Source organism: Malaclemys terrapin, chromosome 7 (genome assembly GCF_027887155.1).
Source record: "Malaclemys terrapin pileata isolate rMalTer1 chromosome 7, rMalTer1.hap1, whole genome shotgun sequence".
Lineage (NCBI taxonomy): Eukaryota > Metazoa > Chordata > Testudines > Emydidae > Malaclemys > Malaclemys terrapin.
Genome location: NC_071511.1, coordinates 1,087,114 through 1,097,859, shown reverse-complemented (window position 1 = coordinate 1,097,859; position 10,746 = coordinate 1,087,114). Strand labels below are relative to the sequence as shown.

General features: G+C 58.9%; 1 protein-coding gene across 1 annotated transcript; it reads left to right on the top strand.

Annotated features, from left to right (window-relative positions):
- The first annotated feature begins 965 nt into the window (after positions 1–965).
- Positions 966–9,483, top strand: LOC128841188 (uncharacterized). The gene is made up of 5 exons (XM_054035995.1): positions 966–1,184; positions 4,731–5,116; positions 5,901–6,061; positions 6,577–6,709; positions 8,420–9,483. Exons 1-5 carry the CDS (start codon positions 1,004–1,006, stop codon positions 8,612–8,614), a joined length of 1,056 nt encoding a protein of 351 aa, XP_053891970.1. The 5' UTR covers positions 966–1,003; the 3' UTR covers positions 8,615–9,483.
- The last annotated feature ends 1,263 nt before the right edge of the window (positions 9,484–10,746 follow it).

Here is a 10,746-nt window from a genome sequence, read left to right as displayed (position 1 = left end):
GGAAAGGCGCCCGCTTGGGCCAAGCCGGTTCCCAATCCCCCGGGTCTGGTCAGCACGAGCTCCGCTGCCGGCTCATGGCAGCACCTGCGTTCTGCAGCTCTGTCACATGGCGCTGGCTGGGGCTGCGCCCGGGGCCTCTCCGGAGCCAGGGCCCCACAGGGGGCTGCTGGCACCCAGCCGAGCGAGCCCAGCAGCTGGGGGCAGGGGCGAGGGGAGAAGAGGCTGGAGGGAAATGGGGGCTTACAGGGAGCTGGGGCCTGGGGCAATGCAGCCATGGGGGAGGGGAGGAGAGGGGGAGATGGGCCAATGCAGCCAGTGGGGGAGGGGGAGATGGACCAATGCAGCCATGGGGGAGGGGAGGGGGAGATGGGGCAATGCAGCTAATGGGGGAGGGGAGGGAGAGATGGGCCAATGCAGCCATTGGGGGAGGGGGAGATGGGGCAATGCAGCCAGTGGGGGAGGGGAGGGGGAGATGGACCAATGCAGCTAGTGGGGGAGCTGGGGCAATGCAGCCGTGGGGAGGGGGAGCTGGGGCATTGCAGCCATGGGGGGTGCAGCTGGGGCAGGGGTGCGGGGAGCAGAGGCGGGAGGGAGCTGGGAGGGATGGGCGCCGGCAGTGCAGCTAATGGGGGGAGTGGTGGCTCCTGGGAGGGGGGGCACAGGGCTGGGATTGAGGGAGGACTGGGACAAGGCAGCCTGTGGGAGGAGGGGGCGGTGCCTGGAGAGAGGGGGCGGGGCTGGAGCTGGGGGCGGGGCGCTGGGTAGGGCGGCTCCTCCCCTAGGGATCTGGCGAGTGAAAGGAGTCTGGGGCGGGCCCGGCAGGGGGCGCTGCACGTGGCAGCACCCAATGCAGACGAGCGGGGACAGTCTAGGCGGCGGCCGGAAATGGCGCCGGGCTCTCTATGGTAGCCAGCGCGGAAGCGGAAGCGGGCGGCGGTAACCTGGTAACGGCGCGCGGCGTCCCGAGAGCGGGGACAGGCCCCGGCCCGGCCCGGCCCGGCCCATGAGTGCGCCGCGCCCTGCCCGCCGGGGGCGCTCGGCCCGGCCCGGCCGCCGGAAGCTGGTGCTGCACCTGGACCTGAACAACACGCTGGCGGTGCTGGACTCGGCCACGGGGCAGGGCCCCGGCGCGGCGCTGAACGGCTTCCTGTGCGGCGCGAGCTGGGGCGCGCCGGGCCCCGCGGGTCAGTCCCGCTCCCGTTCCCGTTCCCGTTCCCCTCCCCCCCCGGCCGCTCCCGCCTCTGCCCCCCCCCTCCCCTCCCCCCCTTCTCCCGGCCCGGCCGCTCCCGCCTCTGCCCCCCCTCCCCTCCCCCCCCGGCCCGGCCGCTCCCGCCTCTGCCCCCCCCTCCCCTCCCCCCCCGGCCCGGCCGCTCCCGCCTCTGCCCCCCCTCCCCTCCCCCCCTTCTCCCGGCCCGGCCGCTCCCCCTTTGCCCTTCGCGCTGTGCGGTCCCGGTGCCGGGCCCGGGGCGGGCCGAGGGCGGAGGAGGCTGCGTGGCTGTGGAGGGCAGCGAGGAAGCCCGGGGGGGTGTTTGGAAATAGGAGCGGGGCAATGCAGGCGGGCAGCACGGACTGATCGGCCGGAGCCAGCCTCCTCCTAAGGCGCTGGGGAGGACAGGCACATTTCCCACCCTCTGCGCATAGCCTGGGGACCGCTGTGCTCCTCTAGTCTGAGCTCCTGTACAACACAACCGGTCGGGCGGGGTAGGCCTTGAAGAGACTTGGAAGTGAAGGCACACAGCTTAGGTTTGATGGGCTGGAGGAAGGGGAGCCAGAGGAGGAGTGCGGGGGGGGGGGGAGTGACAGGGTCAAACCAACAGGTTTGCAGCAACATTATGAATGGACGAGCGGGACAAGATTGCATTGGCTAGGGCTAGAGAGCAGGGTGGTGCAGAAATGGAGATGAGATTGGAGGAGAGTTTTAGCTGTGTGGATGGGAAGGATGCAAAAAACCGCAGCAAGATGTAAACGCAGGAGGTGAAGCGTTAGGGAGAGGTCCGAGTCAAAGGGGAGGCCCAGGTTATGGGCCCAAGTGTCAGGTAGAATGGTGGCCTTGTCCACAGTGATTGAAAAATGAGAGAGCGGGGAGAGTTTGGGGGAGAAGATAAGGGCTTTATTTGAGCCATGTTGATCTTGAGCTGCGTGCTAGACATCCCTGAAGAGAGGTCAGAGACAGGGGGAGGTTGTCATTTGGACAGAAGGAGATGGATGTGGAGTAGATCTGTGATCAGCACAGAAATGGTAGTTGCATTTGTTTTTGCAGATGAGATTACCTAGAGCTAAGGTACAGAGGAAGAAGAGCAGGGGACCAAGGACAGAGCCCTATGGCGCCCGCACAGAAAGGGGAGGGGAGATGAGGACCCTCTGGAGGCACTGAAGTAACCACTAAAGAGATAGGAGGAGAACTTGGAGGGGCAGAGTCATGGAAGCCAAGGGAACACGGTCAATGGTGCCAACAGCAGCTAACCAGGAGGATGAGGCTGGAGCGCTGGCTCTGAAGTGTGGCTAGGGAGAGGACATCAGAGACCTTGGCATGAGCAGTTTCAGTGGAATGCAAGAAGCGGAAGCTGGACTAGAGGGGGTCTAGGATGGGATTGGAGCGATAGCAATTGTAGACAGTATGTTCAATGGGCATAGAGTGAAGAACATGAGACGGGCCAGACTGGGTCAGACCAAAGGTCCATCTAGCCCAGTATCCTGTCTGCTGACAGTGGCCAATGCCAGGTGCCACAGAGGGAATGAACAGATCAGGTCATCATCAAGTGAGCCATCCCATCGCCCATTCCCAGCATCTGGCAAACAGGAGGAAGGAAGGAAAGAAGGAGATGGGGTAGCAGTTAGCGAGGCAAAAGGGGGGTCCAGGGTTAGGTTTTTAAAGATGAGAGAGACCAAAGCATGCCTGTACTATGAGGGGTCCAAGTGAGAGGCTGGGGGGAGGGATAGCTCAGTGGTTTGAGCATTGGCCTGCTAAACCCAGGGTTCTGAGTTCAATCCTTGAGGGGGCCACTTAGGGATCTGGGGCAAAATCAGTACTTGGTTCTGCTAGTGAAGGTCGGGGGCTGGACTCGATGACCTTTCGAGGTCCCTTCCAGTTCTAGGAGATAGGTATATCTCCATATATTAAAAAAAAAAAAAACACAAACAAAAAAAAGAGTAAAGGAGGGTTTAAGGATGGGGATGGGCCGTTGGGGCAAGTAATGGGGTTAGAGGAAGAGAGCAGATGAAAAATCATGGGACTGGAAGGGATCTCAAGAGGTTGTCTAGGCCAGTCCCCTGCACTCCTGGCCGGACTAAGTATCTAGACCATCCCTGACAGGTGTTTGTCTAACCTGCTCTTAAAAATCTCCAGTGATGGAGATTCCACAACCTCCCTAGGCAATTTATCCCAGTGCTTAACCACCCTGACAGTTAAAAATTTTTTCCTAATGTCCAACCTAAACCGCCCTTGCTGCAATTTAAGCCCATTGCTTCTTGTTTGCATCTGTGACGGGAGAAGGAGGAGACAGTGGTGGGAAGGGAAAGCTAGCTGAGGGGAGCAGGAACGTCCTCTCATCTCTGTCAAAAAGAAGAACAGGAGTACTTGTGGCACCTTAGAGACTAACAAATTTATTAGAGCATAAGCTTTCGTGGACTACAGCCCACTTCTTCGGATGCATCCGAAGAAGTGGGCTGTAGTCCAGAAGAAGTGGGCTGTAGTCCACGAAAGCTTATGCTCTAATAAATTTGTTAGTCTCTAAGGTGCCACAAGTACTCCTGTTCTTCTTTTTGCGGATACAGACTAACACGGCTGTTACTCTGAAACCTGTCATCTCTGTCAGTTTTCTCTGGGAAGAAGTTGACAAGGTCGGTGTAGAGAGGGAAATGGAGGTGGGTTTGAGGTGTGAGTCAAAGGTGGTGAAAAGGCAGCTGGGCTTGCGCGGGATTCAATAAAGTTGGACAAGTAGAGCTGTTTAGGCAGGAAGATGGTAGAAGAGATCACATTTGTAATGGAGGAATTTAGCCAGGTCACAGGATTTCTGCCAGAGACATTTCACTGCACAAGGCAGGAGTGGGGGAAGCAGATGTTGGAGGAGAGAGAGGGCTGAGGGTCAGCAGAGAGGAGAGATGAAGAGAGGAGCAGAAGAGTCAGGTGGCAGAATGAAACATGGAGAGAATCAAGAGCCATTTCAATGGAAGAAAGGAAAGGGAGGGCAGGGCAGGGCAGAAAACAGCAGAGAAGTAGCCAGTGCTGGTGCACGGGAAGTCACAGAAAGGCCAAGCGAGGCGGTGTGAGGAGGGGCTGCTGAAAGAGATCAGGTGGTGGTTGGAGAGGGAACTTGGGAACCGCAAGAGCAGGGCTTGGCGAAGACTCAGTCAAGGGGACAGGCACTTGGTGAGTTATAATTTGAGTCACACATTGATTAGCCTCTGTGCCTCCTTATTGGGCAATGTTGTTCTCTTCCCCCAGAAGCAGAGAGAACAGAGCTGCCGTACAGGAGCCACAGATGGGGGTGACTGTTCTAGTAGAGATGGTTCCTATGGGGTAGGGCTGGGCCTTTCCTGGTGGAGGAGCTGAGAACGGAATAGTTAGGGGAAGGGAAATCCATTTTCCATATCTCCCTTCAGAGTGGAGGGGCTGCTGTCAGCAAGGTCCCTGACCTCAGCCGCGTAGCTCTCCTGTGCTGCAGGGCATGGCCTTCTCTAGCAGTGCGTGTGAAAGTGTATCACGACTCTTCTCTTGCTCTCTGTTTCAGGTGAGTGGCAGTGGCTGAGCGACTCCCCCTCTTTGCTGCCTCCCTGCCCCGGTGCAGTAAATTTCTATTCTCAGTATGGCCGCGATGCTACGTTCACTGACAAGGCAGTGGGGCGACCTTTCAGAAGTCTGCACGCACACCACTTGCAGCTCCTGGAGTGGCAGGGCCAGCCACACAAAGTGTTCTCTGTCCAAGGCGAGCGTGCCAAGCACTACCACTTGATCCTGCCCTCCTTCTTCCACCTCCTGGAGACGCTGCACCGGGAGGGGAGGCACTTCGCTGTCGTCTTCAGGACCTTTGGCACAGACCTCCCCCGCATTCTCCATGCAGTGCACTGTGCCTTGGAGGGGCAGCACCCCCAGTTCCCTGCCCTGCGAGACCTCTCGGTGGGTGCACCCTGGAGGGCCTTCCTGGAAGCAGAGGGCTGAGATCTTTAGGGTTTTTTTTCCCCACAGTAGCTTCTTCGAACATATTCTGAGCTGCCTTTCCAGGCAGCCCCGTGCTCCATAAGCCAGACTCCCACTTGAACTGCTGCCTTATTAAAATGCTGACCTTTGGGTAGCAGCAATTTACACAGCTTCTCAGAAGAGCCTTTTAGCTGGAGAGCATGTGAGCAAGTGAGCGCTGTCCAAATCCCTCCTGAGGCTTGTGAATTTCCATGTGCTTGTGCTCCCCAGGGAGTCTGTGTGGGAGGAGGTCGCCTATCCGTGTGGGCCGGGTTAGGTCAAGAGATTCCTGTGCCCTCTGGTATGGCCAGGGGAATCCTCTGCTTAGAGCATCGCTGACGAAGTCACCCTCCCAGAGCAGGGAGTGGGACTAAAAACCCCGGGCTCAAACTGGCTGTTTTGTGGCGCCTGTGCATAGGGATGTGGGGGCAAACACACCTGTGTGCTGTGGGAAGTTAACCTACTTACAGAAATGGAAATCGGCTGCATGCGAAGGACCAAGCTGGAGGCTGGATTCTGACAGACGCAGCCAGCAGCCCGTCTGCTTCCACTGCCTGGGGGGTGAACTCCTCAGGCTTCCAAATGTCTCCCTTCCCTTCTCTGCAGTGTGCTGCACATGCTGCCTTCGGCCCTGGCGGCTGTTTGGGGAGCTAGCGGTTGTCACTGGTTGCCGTGTGTCTGGTTTGCAAACCTTCCATCCTGTCTCCTCTCAATGACATTGCAGCTCCCGGTGGAGCTGACTGCGGGCCGGATACGCTGCAGTCGGCACGAGGTGGTGCTGCGCCGGGGGCCGGAGCACGTTTCCACCAGGGACGACGGGAGGAAGCTGTACAGCTATTTCAGCTCCCTGCAAGGCCTGGGCGGCTTCCAGGACCACTTTGATTGGTGAGACCCAAGAGGGGCCTGGGACGTGGCTTGAGCTTCTCTCCCGCTCCTTGCCCAGTTCCACCGTCCCTGCCAGCCCGCGTCTCGTCCCTCCCTTGTGCCATCCTCAGGAATTCCCCTCGCTCCCTGGGGCTCATGCCCAGGGGTCGGCTGCTCTGCTGTCCTGGCCGCCTGTGGCACACGCTCTTTATTTAGCCAAGCCAGACAGAGCTAGCTTCTTCCCTTGTAAGCCCATCTCCTCCTGTCCCTCTTGCTCGTCTCTGAACTCCCTCCAGTTGGTGACTCACCCTGGCGAGGAGTGAAGGCAGAATCCCTGTTGGCGTGCCCCGGAGTCAGAGAGAAGACCACTATTTCCCCTTGCCCCGTTTCCTGTCATCGCCGGGGAAGATGGCTCCTGGGTTTGGACTGACTTGAGTTCCTGAAGACAGTCTTGAGCAGTCCGGGCCTGGGACTGCTGTGTGCTGCAGAGAGTCAGCTCCCTGGGGGCGCCTGTTGTCCCACTTGCTGTATTTCAGGTGGGCCAGAAATCAGTTCTCCTGCCGGGGTGGCAAGCCCCTTTGGATTGACCCACACGACTCCAGTGTGCATCACATCTGCATCGATGACAACATTCGACTGAACGATTCAGACACCATCATTTGTCCCCAGGTACTCAGCCCTGCCTTCCACTGGGCTTTCAGGCCCCTCCCAGGGACTGCCAGGCCCCCTGGCTGGAGACAGTGGTGTGCTGGATTCCTCTGCCCTAGACTGTCCCCAAGGAGTGCAGCAGGGTGGAACTGGGGCCAGGAGGCTGGACTCGGCGGGAACAATCGATGCATCTGCTGAGGATTAGAATGAACTCATTTGTTGGCACAAAACAGCAGGTGTCTTTTTTCCTGCACTTGCTGCATAGCTCTGTCTGTCCTCCGCTGGCATGAGTCATGCTTACTCCCTGCTGGGACCCAGTTGCCAGCCAGCCTGCCTTTGAGTGAGGCTGAAGCTCGTTCACGTTGCTGGATTTAAAGGGCAGCTTTCACACTGGAGCACGCTCGAGAGCAAAGAACATGTAGAGACAGGAATGTGCCTGGCCTGTCACTTGCTATTGTGGCACTGTGTGTGTTCGAATAGCAGCCTTTCCTTCCCAGCACAGCAGAGGAGGCTGTCTCCTTTGCTGGTGTGGCGTGGGAGGGAGCGTGGGCTAGCAGCCAGAGGGGCGGCAGGGCACAAAAGGTTAATTGGACTTTTCACCAACATGAAAGTCTCTCTTGACTATTAGCTGTCTTGTTCGTGATACGACTGTTGTTGGCCCCAGGAGAGCCCTTAGCCAGGGGAGGTTGATTTCAGATAAATAATGTCGAAGGCACTTTGTGGAGTGGGAGTCTCCTGCCTGCAGGCAGCTTCTCCCTGATTGTCTGCTGCCAGGAAGCCAGGTTCACCCAACCCATTTGCTGAATGTCTGCTTGAGCCCCGTTCGCCTGCAGGGAACCTGTCCCTTCTCCACCCCGAACCGAGCCCCAGTTCAGGTTGGCTGACTCCAGAGCAGGCGGGTTGGGCCGTGGTCAGAGAGAGGCCGCTCTAGCCGCAGACTCGGAACATGCAGCAGTGCCAAGTCTGTCGTCAGCGCTCTGCTGGCTGCTGCGTGAGTCAGGCGAGACTCCAGCTTGCTCGCCGCTGGCTGTGCCAGCCCCGCGCTGCCACCTGGAGTAAGTGTCAGTGAAGTCGGCAGCTACCCTCAGACAGCTGGGGAGCGCAGCTGTGCGTGTGGGGAACAGCTCTCTGCCTCCTGAAAAGCCCGCTCCATCTCGTGGGGCTGAGAGGGTGAATCCACTAGTGGCTGGGAGCTGCTCAGGACTCTGGGGCTGGGGCCACACAGCAGCCTAGTCAGCTAATGGAGGGTCTGTTCTTGGCCGCACTTTCCTGGGCGTAACTTCTCTAAAGTACGGCTTTCCCCCGGCTGTGTACTGGGCTTCTCCCTCCCTTGGGAAAGGCTCAGCTTTGTGGTTTGAGTAGCCAGTTCCTGCCATGGGAGACTGGTGCAGAGTGGTGGGCAGGGAGGCCGGAAAGGGGGCTGGAGAAACCTGATCTCTTGTTGACACCATAATGGAGGAAGGTGGCAGCTTTCTGCCTCTGCCACCCTCCCAGCTCTGGAGCAGATCCATGCACTTCACCTTACAAGCAGAGAGGAGGAATGAAAGAACCAGACTTACAAATTGAACTGTCTCCAGGACGTCTGCTCTTCATCTCCTGGCAGTGCACTTGTGCAGAGGGTAGCCCCGGCACCTCCTATCCTGCTGCTCTCCAGCCCCTCACACCTGCCATTCCTCAGGGATGGGGTAAAAGCCTCAGCTTCACTGTCCCTTCTTCTTTTCCCCCTTGCAGGTGTTTTCAGGGAGAGGAGGCAGCTGCGCCAAGCCAGTTCCCACCTCGGAGCTGTATGATGTCTGCCTGGTGCAGACCAATCTCCTGGAGGCCATTGCTGATGAGAGCTATTTCCTCCGCTGCGTGAGAAGGTGTGAGGAGAACTATGAGCGCTACCTGGCCAGTGCTGAGAGCCAGCTGTGTGACGCAGAGTAGAGTCACTCCGGACCCAGCAGCTGGAGGGGGGACGTGGGGTCCTGTGGGCTGCTCCCAGTTTGCAGCTGTCTGCAGTTTGATTCCTAGGCTGGGCCCCGGGCCCCGTCGCACCCACATCCCAGTGGAACCGATGCACTTGCTATTAGCTGTCCTCCCCTTCTTCCGGACTGGTGCGTGCGTCTGAGCTGGAGGCCGGAAGCTCCAGACACCCTTCAGAAATGCGAGTGTCTGCCTGATGCAGGAGGAAACTGCTTCCAGCCGTGCCCCGTCTCAGCAGCACTTGCTCACTCTTGGTGGGGTTTGGGGTTTTTGATCGTGCTTCTCAAGATGCCTGGCTGGGCAGTGCTCCTGCGGGTGATCGGTGTCGTATCCCCCTTGGCTCTGTGTGGAAGGGACTGTCTCTCTGTTATGTTTGTACAGCGGGCTTGGCACACTAGCTGTGCTGCAGTACCAATAGTTGTCATAATTGTGACAAAGTGGGACTGGTCTTAATGTTTCCTCTGAATACTGTGTGGGTGCCTCAGGTTCCCCTGTGCATTTCTTAAATCTCCACTGTGCATAAATGGCTGACAAGCTGTCTCCTAGCAACAAATGGCCGGGGCCCTTTTCCCCCTTGCAAGGGGATAGATAAAGGTGAACAAAAAGATCAGGTGACCTCCTGGCCTGGCAAAGAGACAAAGCCCAGAGACGAGGGGCTGGAGGGGGTTTTCAGTTTGGGGCTGGCTGGGGATGGGGAGTCAGGGCAGATGGGGTGGTCTGGCTCGCTGGGCCCCAGAATGGACCCGGCTGAGGTGTCCTGTTCGCTGGACCTACAAGCTCTGTTTTAGACCATGTTCCTGTCATCTAATAAACCTCTGTGTTACTGGCTGGCTGAGAGTCACGTCTGACTGCGAAGTGGGGGTGCAGGGCCCTCTGGCTTCCCCAGGACCCCGCCTGGGCGGACTCGCTGTGGGAAGCGAATGGAGGGGCATATGCTGAATTCTCCCAGGAGGTGAAGCCGTGTGAGTTTCTAGCCCTGAAGACAGTCTGCTCCGAGGGAAAGGAGGCTCCCCAAAGTCCTGACTGGCTTTCTGGGGAGCCGTTCCAGAGCATCGCCCGGGGACTCCGTGACAATAATTCTCTGCTGTGTTTTACTTTCTGCGCTAAGGATCTCGCATTGTACAGGCTTATTTCATTAGAATACCAGTGTGCAGGTAACATCACCCCCTGGGCAGCCGGGGTAATTACTCAGGGCTGTCTTCACTCAGACCTGGCTGCGTGCCAGTCCACAGCACGCCTACAAGTAACAGGGTATTGCTCTCTGTCGCTTCTGAGGGGAGACTCCTGCCACTTGGCTTCCAGCCCTGTGCAGGTGGAGCAGCGCCCCTAGCGGGAATGTTGCTAATAAGACTTTGATAAGGGGATGACAGTGGTGACAGGGCACTGGGCAGGGACGCAATGACCTTCATTCTAGTCCTGTCTCTGACCTGCTGGGTGATCTTGGGTGCCCATGCACCACCAATATGAGAGCACGGGGCCAGGTCTCTCCCCTGGCCCCTCCTGCTGCCACCCCCGGAGCATCCCCCTGCCCCTGGGCAATTTAAAAGGACCCGGGGCCACCACCACTGGCAGCGCAGCAGGGCTAAGGTGGCTTCCTGCCTGCCCAGTCCACTTCCGGAAGTGGCCAGCATGTCCCTGCGGGCCAGGAAGGACTGTGTCTCTGTGCACTGCCCCCACCCTGAGCACCGACTCTGCCAACTGCGGCAATGGGAGCTGTGGGGGCGATGCCTGCGGGCAGCAGCACGTGGAGACCCCTCCGGCCCCCCGCCTAGGAGCTGCTGCTAGAGGGGGGTGCAGGTCACTTTTGGGAGCCACCCGAGGTAACCGCTCCACCCCTAACCCGCACCCCTGCCCCAGCTCAGACCCTGCACCCAACCTCCCTCCCAGAGCCTGCCCCCTACACTCCCTCCTGCCCCTGCCCCACACCCAAACTCCCTCCCAGAGCCTGCCCCCTACACTCCCTCCTGCCCCACACCCAAACTCCCTCCCAGAGCCTTAGGCAGGTGGGGAGGGGGCGGGACTTCGACCCGGTCTGGGCACCACCAAAAATTATACAAACCTGCTGCCCCTGCTGTGCGTAGCTCATTGTGACA

Coding starts and splice junctions, on each gene's coding strand:
- LOC128841188 (XM_054035995.1), top strand. CDS start 1,004: ATGAGTGCGCCGCGCCCTGCCCGCCGGGGGCGCTCGGCCCGGCCCGGC. Junction 5,117..5,900: donor CTGCCCTGCGAGACCTCTCG/GTGGGTGCACCC, acceptor ATGACATTGCAG/CTCCCGGTGGAGCTGACTGC. Junction 6,710..8,419: donor ACACCATCATTTGTCCCCAG/GTACTCAGCCCT, acceptor TCCCCCTTGCAG/GTGTTTTCAGGGAGAGGAGG.